The 18,878-nt window shown below is 36.7% G+C and overlaps 1 protein-coding gene across 1 annotated transcript in view; it reads right to left on the bottom strand.

Moving 5' to 3' along the window:
* Positions 1-18,878, bottom strand: part of NCOA1 (nuclear receptor coactivator 1) — a 238,721-nt gene that overhangs the window by 61,798 nt on the left and 158,045 nt on the right. Inside the window, exons 10-13 of the mRNA XM_036262485.1 lie at positions 15,634-15,811; positions 13,506-13,685; positions 11,605-11,700; positions 8,864-9,004 (exon numbers count right to left, since the gene is read on the bottom strand). Coding sequence (XP_036118378.1) covers positions 8,864-9,004; positions 11,605-11,700; positions 13,506-13,685; positions 15,634-15,811 — 595 coding nt within the window. The remainder of the gene's footprint in view (positions 1-8,863; positions 9,005-11,604; positions 11,701-13,505; positions 13,686-15,633; positions 15,812-18,878) is intronic.

Genomic DNA, 18,878 nt, shown 5'->3' with positions numbered 1-18,878 from the left:
AATTCTGATACTTGTACTTTGGGCAAAGGAGAGTTACCAAGCCTTACTTCTACCTAGAACCTCATTTTTAATATGCCCTCCCAACTGCTGCCTGCTCAGATTCAAAGAATAGTTCAGACCAATCAGATCTCTGAGGAGGGAAATGATTCTGGTTGAAATATAACACCTGATGACAAGTTTTAATTAACTCCTACTTGAATGGGTGCCTCCTCACATAAGTAATGATTACGAAGAAACCCCAAGCCAAAAAAAACCCAACCTTAATCTTTTCCTGAAATAGGGCAGCCCTTCAAATTTACTATGTCCATTAAAAATACCAGGAAATAACCTTCTCCCCTCTCACTTACAGAATTATATCTAATAATTTTTTTTTCTTTTGCCAGCTGATTTTTAAATAATAGCTTTATTGAGATATAATTCACATCATACCATAAAAGTCACCCTCTAAGTTTTTATTGGTTTACAGAATTACTTAACTAAAAATCAAATTTAATTTTTCACTCAGAAATGTGAATCACTAAGATCCTGTTTGACAAGTTATTATATTCATATATGGGTTATTTTTGATGTTTGAATTTAGTTTAGTAAGCAAAATAAAACCAGTGATTATTAATGTAAGAAACAAAAACTAGGTTAAGGCAGGCAGTCAACTCACTATCTAAACAACACAATGTTCTTTTATTATAAAGTTTTCTTAACAGTGGACAAAATTCTAACCAGATTGGTATTTACTAAATATATAAAAGCGATACCAAACTACTAAGTAAGAAAACATTGATCTTTTAGTAATACAATATAATTCTATTTTAAGAAAGACTTATAGGTAGATTCAGCTATATAAAGGTTAAAAATCATATCCACTGAAACACAAGCATTACTACCACAAAATTAATATAATTTAGCCTATAATAAATGTACTCCTATTTTTTAAAGACACTTCAGAAAGGGCTTCAATTACATTTTAAAGACGTGAAAAAGACAAAATAACTGATTAATAATTTTTGAAGATATATATTATTTTAAGTAAATAGGAGACATGCTTTATTTTATTGTCTTAGGTATAACATATAAATTGAAGAGGGCACAATCTGTTATAAATCTATACCGTACATAAATCTGCCTAAATACCAAAACCAGGATATAAACCTCATTGAAACGGTTAAGATTTATGTCCAATGGACTGGCCAGTGTGGCTCAGTGAGCGTTGACCCACCCACCAAGAGGTCTCTGATTCGATTCCCGGTCAGGGTACATGCTCTGACTGTGGGCCAAATCCCCAGTGGGGGGCATGCAGGAGGCAGTCAATCAATGTTCTCTCTCATAGATGTTTCTATCTCTCCCTCTCCATTCCTCTCTCTCTAAAATTAAAAAAAAAAAAAAAAGATTTATGTCCAATGATCTGAATTCCTTATCCATTTTGTAATTTCAGCCAAATCACTGGCACATTTACCAAATATAACACACAAAGAAATTTAGTTTCTAATGAAATAATAGATAATGAAAAAGAGTCTTTCTGGAAACTAATAATTTTTTTGTGCAAGGATGTAAGTAAATGTTTGCAATAGCAAAATCCTAAAAAAAATGTTAACAATTCCCAATTAGTATTTTTTGGAAAATATAATTACAATAAAAAGTGGCATTTTAAGATAAATTATTAATTTGAAATAATAATAAAACTACAGAAATATAAAGAACCAGATAAGATACAATATATTTCATATTATTTTGCTTATTACATTTGTCTATATTCTCATCTTGTTCATTTCTCTTTAGGATCTCCTATCTGCTGGAAAACCCTCACTGGCTCTTCACCACTGTCCAATATGATAGCCAGTAATCACATGTGGCTACTTAAATTTAAGATTAAATAAACTTGCCCAGCCAGTGTGGCTCAGTGGTCGAGCACTGATCCATGCATGGACCAAGAAGTCTCAGATTCAATTCCTGGTCAGGGCACATGCTCGGGTTATAGGCTCAATCCCCAATAGGGGTGTGCAGGAGGCAGTCGATTTATGTTTCTATCTCTCTCTCCTTCTCCCTTCCTCTCTCTCTAAAAAATCAATAAAACATATTTTTAAAAAATGAAATAAAATTTTAAATGCAGTTCCTCAGTCACACTAGCTACATTTCAAGCACTCATGTGGCTACCATACTGGACAGCACAACTCTATACAATCTAACTTTGATTTGTATTTCTAATCTTATTTCTCATTGCTTTCTAAACATTTATTTTATAGCTCTTTGTAGGAGGTAGATAACTTTTTATACCCTTAGTTTTCTTTTTCAGCTCGAATAAACATAAGGGCAAGTATTGTTCCCCACTCTTGTTTCCCATTCTCCATTAAATCTTGAACAATGATGCTCTGCATATGCTTTGCGCATAAAATCATCAGTCAGTACTTGCTGACCGATCTTCAACTTAAATCTCATCTGAATAGGTTAATATTGACTTGTGATCAACTACCGTAACTTTTCCTTGAAGGATAGACTTTAACTCTTAGCTATGCTCTCAAATGTTTATATTTTAATTTATGTGTTTGCTCTTATAGGAATCTAGACTTACTTTTGTAATAGAAATTAGTGGAGACAAATTTCTTGATTTATTGATAAGCCCTATAAATTGAGGAAGAACTAGAAACTCAGGATAGCATGGGAACATTAAGATACTTAACGTGGATTGCAGAAACATCAAGAGTCCTTTGGTAATTATGCTGCCTTAACTTGTAGGACCTTATCTAAAACTAGTAAAAATCCCACAATTGAAAAACCCCTATTAATACAAGGAAATGATTGCTTTAAGGTTTGAAGTTCAATTATTTATTTTGGATGATAATGTTTGGAATAATAAGTAGCACATCATAATTCACACAGTTACTCTTTGAAATAAAAAAATGTCAATATTAAATATAGCAAAACTTTAATTAGAAGCTAAAAAAGACTATACAGTTAAATAAAATTCTTTTGGTGCTCAGTTGTTCAGAGAGGTCAACAGGAAGGCAGCATGGATTAACGAAAAGAGCAAGAACCTAGGAGTCAGATTCAGGGTGGAACTTTTCCTTTTCAAGTTTAGGACTTAATAATGTACATCAACCTTTGACCATCATTACTAAAATGAAGCCAATAATGTTATGAGATAAGGTAATATCTAGCAGGGAGCCTAGAATAGAACATAGCAGATACTAAATGAATATTTCCTGAACACACACACACACACACACATACACACACACACCCAACAAATAAGCAAGTTATAAAGTACGTATGACCTGAATCATACACATATTCAGCTGATCCCTAGACACTATTTTACACCAATAGCTTCAACTCTATAAAATAATCACTAATTTTTAAAATTAAGATATGAAGAAGCAAGCTACAATTCTTTATAGAGCTATATGGATAAACATTTGCTCTGCAAACCAAATTTTCACCGTAAGTGGATTTCAAGGTTTAGGCCTGGACAAAACTATCTGGAATCTCATTGTGATCATAGGTTCTGGCCTTGTTTTCTGATCTGATTTTGTCAGGGCTATAGCTAGTATTTTGATCCCTGACTCATATGCCCATTTCTAAAAATGTTAGAACACTTAGTGGGAAGGGATATTATTGATGTAGCACTATGGACAACCCAGAAACTCTTCAAAGAACCTTTAAAATGGCAACTGTTCTTATCTCCCGTCTCTCACCTCCCCCCTCCCCCGATAGGCCTCAATAGAGCTACAAAGCAAAGGGAACTGCTTTCTCTGATTATAGCAGCTGTAGAAATAGAGCTACTTGGGTTTTCTACTCCACCCAATTTGATGCTGAGTTAACTTCAACTACCATGTTAATTAAATGGGAAGGTTAAAAATATAGGTACCACAGGTCAATGCTGGTAGAGACTGGTATTTCCCTAGATATATGCAGAAAAAAATGCAATTTAAAAAACTGTTAACGCCTTGGGCAGTTTGGCTCAGCAGTTAGAGCATCAGCCTGTGGACCAAAGAGTCGCAGGTTTGATTCTGGTCAAGGGCACATATCTTGATTTTGGTTCAGTCCCCAGCCCCAGGGGTTGTGCAGGAGGCAACCAATATATGTGTCTCTCTCACATCGATGTTTCTCTCCCTCTCTCCCTCTCGCTATATCTGAAGATAAATGGAAAAATATCCTCAGGTGAGGATTAAAAAAAACAAAAACTGTTATTAAGATAAAGGAAAAAAAATTACCCCTAGATGGTCTAAGATTTTTATTCATCAATGAGTAAACTCCAGTCAGTATATCAAAATTTCTAAAAAAAACAAAAAACTAAACTCATATTTTAAATATTTTAAAATTTGACATAAATATATTTTAAGTTAAGTCTGTTATATGGACTATAGAATTATCCACATTACACAAGTCTCAAAGAACATTCTGGTTAATCATTTATATGGGTATTTATGTTTTACAGCAATGCTTCTAAACTTCTTGATACTATAAACTACTTACAACTGTCTTATGACATTTTTTAGTGAAAATAACTTTATTTTGTGATTATAAAGATAAGAGAAAAATGAACAAGAATGTAATCCATCACTCAGAGATAACCACTGTTAACATTTTGTGAACCTTCTAGAATTGGATAGATATACAAGAGTGAAATCATACTATATGTATATGCTGTACTTTCTTAGCCTATTTTTCAATGTAACAACATATCATGGACATCTTTCAAAGACAAATAATCCATTACATCATTGATATTAGGTAAACAGAACTTTCACGTAACTTTTCTAGGCTATCTAGCCCAACATTTCCCATGACCACTGCTCTCCCTAAGTGCTGTTAGATGGGCTACAGATAGAAGTATTCTGAGAAAAAATAAGTTTGGGTAATAAGGTCAAACAGGTATCTTTTATTGCAGAACTTCCTATAAATTTAAATACCATAAATATATCTTATGAATCCCCAAAAGTGGGCAACTAAAACATTTCCCAAACTTAATTCTGCAGGAAACATCATTTCTAGTTTTACCTATTAATATCTTGTGGAACCTAGTTTGTATTTACTCCTCTGTAAGAAAACAACTTAGACTATAGACTCTGATTCAGTAATGTGGGTGGAGCCCAGATACCTGGTTTAACAACTCCCCAGATAAACTTTGGGATGCATTTAACCTTTCTTTAAAGAGATGGTTCTAAATTGAACAGAACCTTCCCAAACTATATACACCTGCATGGATTGTCTTCTAGTTTAAAAGTTCCTCAGGTAGTCCTGATAGCCATTTCTCCCCAATCTCAATGGAGAACCACTGCCATAATCTAGCTCATGCTAATGCTCCCACATATGTTTTGGCTGAAATGTGTTTTCAATTTGATTCTATAAATAAAATGTGAAAAGCAGTCCATGAGCTAGCTTCTCTGTCAAAAGCAGCTGAAAATGAAATAAAACCAACTTAAATTTGTAATGCATATTAAGATTTTATACCAGGCACTGCCTTCAAAGAGTAAATTAATGGGCAGGAAAAAAGAACACAGATGGAGAACAAATTTTTCTTGCCTAAATATTAGTCACTGTAGAGTTTTACAAACTTTTAAGGTTTTTAAAAGTTTTATACAAAACCAAGGATATGGTGACCTAATTTGTTCCACTCTTTTCACACTGTCCCTAAGTGAAGAGACAGCAAGAAAACTGCAAAGCCAATTTATACCTCTCTCCATCCTTGATAGACCAAGTTCTCAAACCCGATGTACAAGCATATCTCATTTATTGTGCTTTACTTTATAGTGCTTCACAGATACGGCGTTTTTACAAATTGAAGGCAGGACCCTCCATCAGCAAAAATATTACAACTTGCTTTACTGTGATACCCTCTTTATAATGTGGTGATCTGGACCTGATCCTGCAATATCTCCGAGGTATGCCTATACTTAAGCATTACCTTTGAGCTTGTTAAGATATCTGGTTCCTCACCTGAGATTTTAATTCAGCAGGTCATTCTCATGTAAGGGTGATTCCCATGTGTTTCATGGACCACATTTTTCTTACCAGGTTAGATACTGATAAATGTAAAGTATCAGAAAAAGATGTGCTAAATCTATGAATGCTATTTGGTAAGTTGTCGAGAATCTCCAAAATACTAGAATCAGAGTCATGTGAACTGTGGACAACTTAATTTCAGAAAAGAATACAAATTATTTCTACTGAGGAATTTTTTTCAAAAAAAAAAGGACATTAAGAAATGACTAATGAGCCCTGGCCGGTTTGGCTCAGCGGTTAGAGCGTCCACCTGCGGTCCGGAGAGACCCGGGTTCGGTTCCCGCTAAGGGCATGTACCTTGGTTGCAGTTTGTCCCCGGCCCTGGTTGGTCGTGCGGGTGGCAGCCACTCGATGTGTCCCTTTCACATCGATGTTTCTCTCTCTCTCTCTTCCTCCCACTCTGTCTGTACAAAAGATGGAAAAATGTCCTCGGGTGAAGATAAAAAAAAAAAAAAAATTTAAAAAAAAAAGAAATGACTAATGGGGAAGTGTTGAATTATACTTGTATTTCTTTACATTTCACTACATATGTTAATGACAGATCAGTTACTTATTACACTTTAAACAATCTATTTTATAGAAAATGATAATAGTTTAGAAACATATACTTTAAACTGTAGTTCAATTATATCTATGGGGAGCCTAATCATTTGGACAATGAGACAATAATCTAGACCTGCTTTGCCTCAGTGGAAACATAGGCAAATTATAAGCAAATAAAATTAAAAGTTTTTTGCCCTGGCCGGTTTGGCTCAGCAGTTAGAGCATCGGCCTGCGGTCTGGAGAGACCCGGGTTCGGTTCCTGCTAAGGGCACGTAACTTGGTTGCAGTTTGTCCCCAGTCCTGGTTGGGTCGTGTGGGTGGCAACCACTCGATGTGTGGCTTTCACGTCGATGTTTCTCTCTCTCTCTCTCTCCCTCTCCCTCTATCTGAACAAAATATCGAAAAATGACCTCGGGTGAGGATAAATAAAATAAAATAAAATTAAAAGTTTTTAGTGAAGTCTTAGAAGGCCCAATTTATAAAGTTAAGGCAAAAAAATCAGAGAGTATCATATACTTCAGCACTTTAGACAGTGAGTGGAAACAGTAACCTGAGTCTGAAATACATGCAAAAGTCAAGCGCCACTCTTGGTAGACAGTCAAAAGTTTGCAATCAGGGGGCGGTACTGGTTGCATATTGTAATGGTTTCCAAACCTGACTGCACTTTAGTATTCCCTGGGGAACTTTTAAAAAATACAGATTCTTGGTCCTATTCACTGCAGTCCTATCTTTAGGGATGATATCAGTCTAGTCAGAGGCCCACTGGAGAACCATTAGTCTGAATAGTGAGATCCATATTGATGGCTTCCTGGGGGGAAGGGGGAGCAAGCTGTTTCCTCTATATCATTAGGAAGCAGCTGACGTAAAATGTAATGAATGGAAAATTATCTGTAAACTTAGGAAACCTAATATTATGAGAAAATGCTGAAAATTAATAAAGATGATGGAATAGTGCAAAATATTTTTTAATTGTTTTGAATAGTCATGAAAAGATTCTCTTTCCAAAGAACTATTTACTTAGAGATCAGAGAATAAATTACATTGTGAAAGAGTATTCAATTACCACAATTACATGGCAATACTATTTATTTATATTTTTAATCCTCGCCTGAGGATATTTTTACATTTATCTCCAGATACAGTGAGGGGGTGGAAAGAGAGAGAGAGATCGACGTGAAAGAGACACATCGATTGGTTGCCACCCACATGACCCCAACCGGGGATGAACCGAGGTACACGCCCTTGGCCGCATTCGAACCTGGGACACCCTGGTCCACCCTAGTCCACAGGCCAGTGCTCTAACGGCTGAGCCAAACCGGCCAAGGATAGTTATCCAAGGATATGTCTAGAGAGAGGAAGGGAGAGAACAAGAAACATCAATGTGAGATACATTGATTGGTTACAAGACTGGGGATCAAAATGAAACCCAGGTATGTGCCCTGACCGGGAATTGACTGGCAACCTTTCAGTGCACAGAATAACATTCAACCAATTATGCTACTCTGGTTGGGCGGCAATATTTTTTAAGTGCATCAAAATTCCTTACGTCTGAATCTCTATGAACTTTCTGGACTTAATTCTAAAATAATTTTTCCTGTCTTTCCTATAATACTTTTAAATTCATTAAGGTCAGGGAATATACTTGTTCTATACTCCCATAGACTTACTATGATGCACCTATTCAATTATTAATTTCATATGACATACTCTTAACTTGAAACTTCAACCTGAGTCAGGAGATGCAGGTACTGTAATGGTCATGAAGTAAACATTCACAGTATAGATCTCTGTATTATCTAGAAGCCCTCTGACATGCCTGTTCTGCTGGAAATGATCTTCCAGAGCCAAACAAAAAGATCACTTTCTCATCCCTAATTCTTCAAGTCAGAATTAATTTTTTTCTCCTTTCGCTTATACCTCTATTATATAGCCCATGTCACACTAGTCTTTAAAACTGTCATATATTCTCCTAATACAGTTTGAGCTCCTTGAGGCCTAAACCCTGCTTCTTAGTTATCACAGTATTCCTGGCACCTTACACAGTGTTCTATGCATATGAAGAGAATTTGATGTATGTCTGCTGAAAGAATGAATGCATGAATGAATGAGTGACCGCCACATTATACCTTATTCTTTATAATGTGCATCCCAAAAGTCAGGACCACTCATGAATTACTTTGCTTACCCATTTCTTCCTGTCCTAAAACTAATTATTATAAACACTAATCTGGAGAAAATACTTATTAAGCCATAAATTTCACATAAATTATTCAATATTAATAAAGAGCAAAGTAAATGAAAATATTGAGAGAGAAAACTTTACCTTCTTGAAATAGCTGTCTGGCATAAGATGGCTCTCTGCCCTGAGGTTGGAAAAAAGCATAAATGCATTTTCTCACTAAATCTTCCCAGCCAGTTCTGCCAGCAGCTCTCAGGGAACTCGTATCAATAGAGATGATTTTACCTATGCAAAGAATAAAATTTTACATTAATAATAGCCTCTTGATATAAATCATCCACATTTCAAAATGAACAACTGCTTCTCAGAAATATTCTGCCCCCCAAATGCGTAACGGAAAAAAAGCATTAAAAAGTACTATTAATTTTTATTACCAATGGCAACAAAGTTTCTCCTTGGCATGATAATAAAAAATTGTTTTGGCCTTGGAGTGTGTTACACACTAGTATGTCATGTTCTAAATGTCAATTCCAGTAAAATATTAAAGGCACACACTATCAAGACCTGAAGCTAGTGAGACTAATGCTGGTCAAACTCCTCTGGCTTGCCCTCTGGATCCTGCTCTCTATATACGTACTACTGAGTGAATCACTCACTGGGGAAGGAGAAGCAGAGATGAATATATTATTTTGGTAATTTATCTCCACCTACTCTTTAGTAAGAGCAGTTGGAAGCTTACCTTTAAAAACAAGCCCTGGCCGGTTTGGCTCAGGAGTTAGAGCGTTGGCCTGCGGTCCAGAGAGACCCGGGTTCGGTTTCCACTAAGGGCACGTACCTCAGTTGCAGTTTGTCCCCGGCCCTGGTTGGGTTGTGCGGGAGGCAGCCACTCGATGTGTACCTTTCATGTCGATGTCTCTCTCTCTCTCTCTCTCTCTCTCTCTCTCTCTCTCTCATCCTCTCTCTCCTTCCCACTCTATATGAACAAAAAATAGAAAAATATCCTCGGATGAGGATAAAAAAAACAATAAGAAAGCATACAACATAGGAATATAGGTATTCGATTTCTGGGACTAAAAAATTGGTAAATATTGTAAGAGGATCTTATAAACAATGGTAAAGATGAAAAAGTACATAAACTGACAAACAAAATAGGTCCAGAAACATGGAAGATTGGAACAGACTGACGAACAGGAAGAGATTAACCATAGAATTTATATGCCTATTGCATAGCCCATAGACACAGACAATAGCGCAGTGAAGGCCTGGGGTAGGGCGAGGGCTGGGTGGAGTGGGTAACGGCGGAAATGGGAACATCTGTAATATGTTCAACAATAAAAATAAATTAAAAAAAAAAAACTTTCACAAAGAATAAAATTTAGTAGAAGCAATCTATCTCTATATTAAAATTAGAGAGGTGAGTAATACATACATAACTCTGATGTAAAAGTATAAAAACCTGATGGGTTAGAGTGAAGATTAAATAACATAGGAAAAATATTTTACAAACTATAAATAATAATAATAATTTGTTTTTGCTGAAAATCAAATCTGAAGTAGGCCTTTAAAAAGAAGGCCTTCCCCGGCTGGTGTGGCTCACTAGTTGAGCATTGACCCATGTACCAAGAGGTCTCTGGTTCGCTTCCCGGTCAGGGCACATGCCCAGGTTGTGGGCCAGATCCCTAGTGGGTGACATGCAGGAGGCAGCCAACAGATGTTCTCTCTCATTGATGTTTCTACCTCTCTCTCCTTCTCCCTTACTCTTTCTCTAAAAAAAAAAAAAAAATCAATAAAGAAAGAAAAATAGAAAGGCAGCCTTATTTTCAGGCACTCTCACCTTTACTCACTTTGTGGCTCTAGTACCTTCTTTCAGTTCTGCTAACATACCTCTTTGTTCCTTAGGGCTTCTGCAGCTCTGTTTCCTTAATCAGGAACACTCATTCTACACCATGCCCCCTCCTTACCACTCACTTCCAATACCCATAATAGGCACTACCTCATCCTTCAGGGCTTAAGGGTGTAATATCAGCTCATCAGGTCTTCATTAACCAGCTGATTTTCAAATAGGTCCTCCCTATCAGCTCACCTTGCCATCTCATACCTTATCTATCATACAACATATCATAATTTGTAATTACATCATAGCCTTTTGCTCAACCACGTAAACCCTGAGCAATCACACACAGTGACAGGCATTTCTAGACATCCAAAAATTATGGGCTGCATACATTTAAAGAATAAAGAAGAAAAATAGCCCTGGCCAGTTTGGCTCAGTGGTTAGAGTGTCAGCCTGTGGACCAAAGAGTCACAGGTTCGATTCCAGTCAAGGGCACATACCTTAGTTGCCCTTCGATCCCTGGCCTTGGTTGGGGTTGTGCAGGAGGCAACCAATCGATGTGTCTCTCTCGCATCGATGTTTCTCTCTCCCCCCCCTTCCTTTCCACTCTATCTGAAAATCAATGCAAAAATATCTTCAGGTGACGATTAAAGAAAAGAAGAGGAAGAAAATAGCCAGATACTTTTAAGTGTAATATTAAAACCACCATACTTATATCCATTTATAAATAAGTATATTTAAATCTACATTGCCAAATTTCTTTAAAAACTTTATTCCGTGATTATGAAAAATAATTTATAATCAAAACATATATAAGTATGTGAATAGTTATAAAATAACATTCTCTCCAGCATCCTGCTCATGACAATGATTACAATAAATAAAATACACAATATCAAAACCACAATTTAAAATGTTTTCTGTATAAAACTAGTGAACATAAGCCAAACAGAAGAGAACAAACGGACACCAAATTTTGGATGTAATTAGTTTTAAAAGCATAGCCCCATCATTAATACTGATGGAACATTTTGAACTTTGCAGTTAGTACCTGTAGTATCTTGCTTGGTCATAAAGGATTCTACACCCGTAATAGCTGGAGGCCGAGGTAATCGCCGTGCAATACAAATCAAACATGACTGGAAATCTGCCCAAGACGAGAAAGGGAAAATGAAGGAAAGAGGGTAGAAAATGGTTCACAATCTATTACTTGACATTATCAGTTTTTATAGAAATAATACATTTTATAGGATCTGACATAATATTGGATTTGCTCTGATTTAACAGTATAATACTAGAAATAAAATTGTTGGCAACCAGAAACAGGCAGCTCCAGGTAGAGATGTAGTTAGCATAAGTTATCCCTTCCCATTCGATGTTCTTACATAAGCTAGAGGAAACTGATGTGTCTTATGTACTTGGATGTAACAACTCAAGAAGTAGTTTGCCTAGAAATTAGCAACACAGTGAATTTTTAAATACAGTTCTCTAGTCAATTTCCTATATTCATCATTATTTACTGGCTACAAAAATTATTCTTAAATCCTGGTCTGGTATCTCAGTTGCTTAGAGTATCATCCTGATATGCCAAGATTGCAGGTTCAATCCCCAGTCAGGGGATATACAAGAATCAACCAATGAAGGTATGGATAAGTGGAACAACAAATTGATGCTTCTCTCTTTCTCTCCCTTCCTCTCTCTCTAAAATCAATAAATAAAAAGTTAAAAATTAAATAAGTGTTCTTTTAAAAAATAATAAATATTCTTATAAATAAGAATAATTTTATAGCCATTAAGTACTGATGAGTTTAGAAAATTGACTATAGAACTGTATTTAAAAATTCACTGTGTTGCCCAGCCAGTGTGGCTCAGTGGACTGAGCTTGTACCATGGACTGAGAGGTCCCGATTCGATTCCTGGTCAGAGTTTCAGGCTAGATCCCCAGGAGGGGGTGTGCAGGAGGCAGCCAAACAATGTTTCTCTCTAACATTGATTTTTCTATTTCTCTCTACCTTCCTCTGTCTCTAAAAAAAAAAAATCCACTGTGTTGCTTAAATCTAGGCAAAACTACAGCAGATAATTATCATATGAGGGAAAAATTTTTTTTAACTCTTTCTGAAGAAGTATAATTTGCCCTTGACAGAGGACTTTATGCTGTAGGATCTATAATTTTTTTCAAAGTTCCAGTTCCAAATTTTTTGCATATGCTACACACAATACCACACAGCTCAATATGAACTTTAATCATATAAAGCAGCCCTGTACATGCATTTTATAAAAAGTCCCCAGCTGATCGTGGCACCCGAGACCAGCTTTATACACTGCATTTTTTTTTGCATCTGACTTCCTGTCTCCTACCTTCCCTGGTCCTTACTCCAGTTTCCGATTAGTGATATTCTTAGCTTAGCTCAGTCTAAGTTCACAAGGAAAACTCATCCACTGTCACATATTTAACTAATGCCATGTTGATACCATGTTCATATTAGAGCTTTGGCTGTGTTTTCATCTGTTCATAAGCTTTCTCCTTATAAATTACCTGGTATGGCCTCAAAAATACTAACTCTATTCTCCAGTGTTCCCTACACTCTAAACTTGAAACTTTAAAAAAATCAGAGCTGTTCAACAGCCTGCTGCATCTGGTATGTTTCTAACTGGCAGCAGTTAGTGATATCTCTTATTTCTAGGCAGCATGTTAGTTTGAACTTAACATTTCAGTGAAAATGCCAGCTTAAAATTGAGAATTTGGGGGCATCTTTAAGGGGTGATTATAGATATTAGCATTTTTCTCTTAAGTATTAAGAAATAAATAGCAAATTGAATAGCCATTATGATATACACTATAGTAACCTAAAATACTATCTGAAGAAGGCAGTTTTTATAATCACTTACTTCCCTATTCCTGAAAGCCATGAAAAAAGCAACCAAAAACCTTAAAATACTCCTTTGTTTTACCTTCTCCATCTTCTTGAATTGATTTTGGCTGTGACACAGTGAAACACTGCATTACTTCATACCGCTGGCAAGCTTCTTGGTTCTCAGTGCCTGGCTCATCTGGAGGGTGAATTAGCATCCTGCAGTTAAAGGTATGGCTATTTCGTCGTGTTGCCTCTTGAGGCCAAGGAACTCCATTTACTGTGGAAGAAAAATTGATTATATCTCTGTGAATAAAGTAAAAATGTACAAACTCTAAAGATAACAAAAGACACCCCTCTTCAGTCATCAGTTTAATTAGATATTCAGATTAAAAGACAGATCTAACATTATTCTGATCCAACAGGATACTTATCTTCCTTAGCAAATCGAAATATCTACCAATTTGAAAATTATAAAATTTCTAAGAGACTGTATAGTAATTCCCATCTCAAAGATAAGGCCTTACAAGTACCCTAATTTATTAACAGTCTTTATAAACAGTCAAAGACAAAATTTAAAATATCAATAGCTTACTCAGAATTTAATAGCAGTTAATTAATAAGCTTTTCCATTTGTTTCTAATTATATTCTGTCAGTAAAAAAAAAAAAAAGATTAAAAACCAAAGGCCCATTGTCAAGCAGGAGTTTTAACCTGACAGGTGTGAAACCTTAAGGATGGGTTTGTGTGTATGTGCACCTATTTGGATTCAAAGTTTCTCAAAGGAGTCTGTGATTCAAAAAAATACTTAGAACAGATAGAGAACAATCTTGGTTTCTTATAACCATTTTTTTTGCACTTTATTTTCACAATTTATATGCTATAATACCTTGAATATTGTGGGTAATCAAAAAGTTATTACATAAAAATGGCCATTAAAACAGAAATGTCACTGATTCTGTGTTAGAACATTGAATTCTAGAATTACAGAAAGGAAAAGAATTTCTGTTTGGCGGATCACCATTTCCATCGACCCTTCTTCTTTTTTACTATCTCGTCACTCTATAACTGTTAGAGGAAATCATGGAAACAAATCTATGCTTCTGCTATGAGCTAGTTGTGAAGTTAGGGTTAATTACTTAATCTTTGCCTCATCTTTAAAATAAAGGAATCCACTTTATGATCTCTAAAGTCATTTACACTCTAATATTTTATAACAAGACACACAAGACCCCTTGATAATTCAAATATCAAACTACTGATTTTAACAGAAACAATCATTTCAGGCCCCCAGTTACTATAAACACATAGTACTCCTTTCAAAGAACAAATAAGTCTTCCATTCCATAAAGTAAAGAATGTAGAAAATAAAAAAGCAATGCATAGATAACATTTTATTTGCATGTTTGGTTTAGTTATATAGAATTTCTAGCCAAGGTCCTTTCCTTACTTTGGAGTATATATAGGCTAAAGAGTAGGCACTTGGCTTAGTGAATGAAACAGAGAGGCTGGTAATCAGACCCCATCCATCCTCTAAGCTAGGCTCCTTTGTCACTGAGCAACATGTTCAACCATACCTGGAACTCCTGAGTTGAAACCACTTACATCTAAAGAGGTTTATTTTAATATGACAGTATATCTCTCCCTCCCTCCCACTCTTCCCTTCTCTTCTTTCTTTTCTTCTTCCCTTCCACTTCCCTTTTTTCTCTTTGAGCAGGGTGGTGGGAAGCATACGGTTTTCTCTCTTGCTTGGACATAATAAAAATTGGATATAACAAAAATAAATTAAAAAAAAAAAAGAACCAAAGAGTAGCAGTACTGGATAGCCCCAAACTTTCACATCTACAAATGATGACAGAAAATTTTAAACAAAATGTAAGTCTCAAAAAGAAATTGATGCAAAACAACATGCTTATGATTTTTCTCTTATAAAAAAAAAAATTTGAAAACAGGGAATTTCAAGCAAAAGCTTCTATTCCACCTCCCACTACTATCACGTGATTGTGGCATAATCTGGAGGAAGAGGAAAAAAGGGATGCTCTCTATCAGCTATTCAATGACAATCCCTCTTCATATTTACATCTCAGGCTAAAACTAAATTTTAAAATATTTTTCTATTATAATTTACATTACAATAATACTATGTATTTTAAATATAATAATAATATATTTACGTAAGGAGAAGCTACAGAGAGTTCATATTCTTTTTAAAAATACATTTCTTTGTACCTAGTGATTTTGGAAGCAGATTCTTCACAAATTCTGCATGGTCCCCCACATGCAGTATGCTGTAGACACTGGTATTCATTAATTCTTCCTGATTGTAACCCAAGTAGCTGGTCACATTCTCTGACACAAATACAATTCTGCCTTCACAGTTCACAACAAAGAAAAATCCATCCAAAGCCTGTAACACCAAAAAAAAGGGGGGGGGGGGGCGGTGATTAAGAGGTTGGGAGATTAAAAGATAAAAGAAAAATAAACACACACATTTCTGCACTGAAAAAGAGATCAGAAATAGATGTTAAGTTAAAAAAAAGGAGGGGGCTGAGTAGAAGATTTACTGTTTTATGCTCTCTGTGGACGAGATGGGATTTTTTTTTTTTTTATCCTCACCTGAGGACACTTTTGCATTCATCCTCAGATAGGGAGAGAGGAAGAGAGGGAGGAAGAGAGAGAGAAACATCGATGTAAGAGAGACACATCAACTGGTCGCCACCCACATGGCCAGGGACAAACTGCAACAGAGGTACGTGCTCTTAACGGGAACTGAACCCAGGTCTCTCTGGACCGTGGGCCAATGCTCCATCCGCTGAGCCAAACCGGCCAGGGCGGGATGGGATTTTTACACAGACTGTACACTAATGTTTCAAGCAGGCATAAATGAACATGTCAACTTATTTTTTTTTTTTATCCTCACTCGAGGACATTTTTCCTTTTTTTTTTTTTTATTCAGATAGAGCGGGAGGGAGAGAGAAGAAGAGAGAGAGAGAGAAACATCGACATGAAAGGGACACATCAAGTGGCTGCCACCTGCACGACCCAACCAGGGCTGGGGACAAACTGCAACCGAGGTATGTGCCCTTACTGGGAAATGAACCCAGGTCTCTCTGGAGCACAGGCTGACGCTCTAACTGCTGAGCGAAACCGGCCAGGGCATCAACTTTCTTTCTTAGAGAGATATTTTATTGTAGCAGATGTGAAGTGAGTGACACATGCACTCATTTCTACCCTCAAGGAACTTAAGGCAGAGTGGGAGAGACATAAACATAATAAAATCCCAGTGATACACTCAGTGTCAGAGACATACAGACTATTCTGTGAACACAAAGGAGGATACTTTACTTGGGGGTAGGGGTTGGGGGAGGGGGAGAAAGACTCATTACAGATCCCTACCTTAATTATAAAAGGAATAGTCAAGTGCCCTGGCTGGTTTGGCTCAGCCCATAGACCAATGAATTTCAGGTTCAATTCCAGTTAAGGGCATGTACCCTGGTTGTGGTTTGTCCCCAGCCCTGGTTGGGATAGTGCGGGTGGCAACCAGTCGATGTGTCTCTTTCTCATTGATGTTTTTCTCTCTCTCTCTCACCCCCCAACTCCCTCCCACTCTATCTGAAGATAAATGGAAAAATGTCCTCACGTGAGGATAAAAAAAAAAGGAGTAGTCAAGGAGGGGAAGAGGAAGAGAGAACATTCTAGGCTGAGGGGACAGCATGACAGTGCATAGGAAGCCCAAATTACAGAGGGTCTCCTATGAACTGAGATAGAGCCAGGGGTTTCCAAAAGGAGATGTATGTGCCCCAAGGGGAGCAGAATATCCACAGGGGTGCAGGAAAAAAGTTAGAACCTCCATTTATATTGCAATCCAAAACATAAGGAAGAAGTTAAGCTTAATAAACATAATGATACCCAGTACATCATTCAGTTCTGACAGTCATATCACAAACCGTGGAATCCTAAGAGAAGATCCAGAATAGAGTACAATAGAAAAATTCATAAAGGTTAAAACACCAGAGTGAAGCACCCAGAATTGGTGAAGGAATGGTTATCATTGGTAAGGTTTCCTAGGAAAAGGCCACCGTACACCTGAGCCAAAACTTGGAAGACACAGAGCAGTAATTCAGGTAGATGAGAGGTGAGAGGACATTCAAAACAGAGGGAACAGTTCAGAGGTTGAAAAAAAAATCACTTAGTATTCACTTGTAATATTTGTGTTATATTTAACAGTAACATTTGTTAAAGATTAAATAACAACAAAAAAGGAATTTATCCTAAAGACAATGGGGATTATCTTGAAGGCACCATTTTTATAGGAGATTGACATGATCCACTTTTACAAAGGCCTTTCTGGCAGTGGGTATGGTGTGAAGACTGGAAGCAAGGGCACCGGCTGCAATGCTATTGTGATACTCCAGTTCAAATGAGAGCTTGAATTAAGGCCACAGCGGTGTGAGTGACAGCCGAGAATTTGACAGAGACAGAACAAACAGCACTTGGTCACTTGTAGCACCTGTGAGAATAAGCATTTGAGGTGATTCTTCATTAATGACTTTAGGGTTCTGGTAGATAAGTGTCCTTCCCTGAGAAAGGAGATTTGGGAGGGGGGGAGAGGGGCTCTAGTCTTTTATTTTTTTGGCTTTGTATAAACAGAAGGTAAAGGGAAGGACTGTAAATCTAGTTTTAGAAATGTTCTATTTGCAATGGCTGAGGAGCACTCAGATGAAGATGCTCAGAAGGCAGCAGGCTAGAGTGAAAGGGAAGCTCTGAAGAGGGATTAATGCAATTTAAAGGTGCTTGTATCATTTGTTTGTTTGTTTGTTTTTAACTACCATCATTTTTTCCCCTTCCAAAGAATATCTGATTTCCTTTGGGGAGTTACTTCTTCCTTAGTAAATAAAAATCTCGTGGGGTTCTTAATCAGGCCACTTGGGAGACTTTCTCCCTAACTGTGAAACTTGCAGAGAATTACAAAAAGAATAACTTGGCTGGAATGCATTCATTCCAGCAGCAGGGTATAGCCCAAATGGGTCTTTCTGAGACCATTGTATAGTTTCTGCTTTCTAGCCTCCTTAAGATACTTTGTTTTTATCCTATTTCCAAGCATGGTTCAGTGATATCCAAATAGCATTCCAATAAATTTACATTTACTTAATTTAGTCAGAATCGGTGTCTAGTGCTTCAAAGCCAAAGAACTCTAATTGATGTTTTACATGCACACATACATGTACACACACATATATATGAATACATCATATAGACATAGAGGTAGATCGAACTGTCCAGGAAATGTGCACAGAATTTAAAAAAGAAAAAGTCAAGGCCAGAACCCTGGAGGATGCTAACATAAGAGGAAGGTAAAGAAACAGAAATGTGAGAAAGAAGCTGAGGAATTGCCAGAGAAGAGAGGCTCTATCAAAGATGCCACAGGAAGAGTTTTAAGGAAGAGGGAGAGGGCGGCCAACAGTGCCAAGAGC

Source organism: Molossus molossus, unplaced genomic scaffold (genome assembly GCF_014108415.1).
Source record: "Molossus molossus isolate mMolMol1 unplaced genomic scaffold, mMolMol1.p scaffold_m16_p_15, whole genome shotgun sequence".
Classification (NCBI taxonomy): Eukaryota; Metazoa; Chordata; class Mammalia; order Chiroptera; family Molossidae; genus Molossus; species Molossus molossus.
This window is presented reverse-complemented; position numbering and strand designations above follow the sequence as displayed.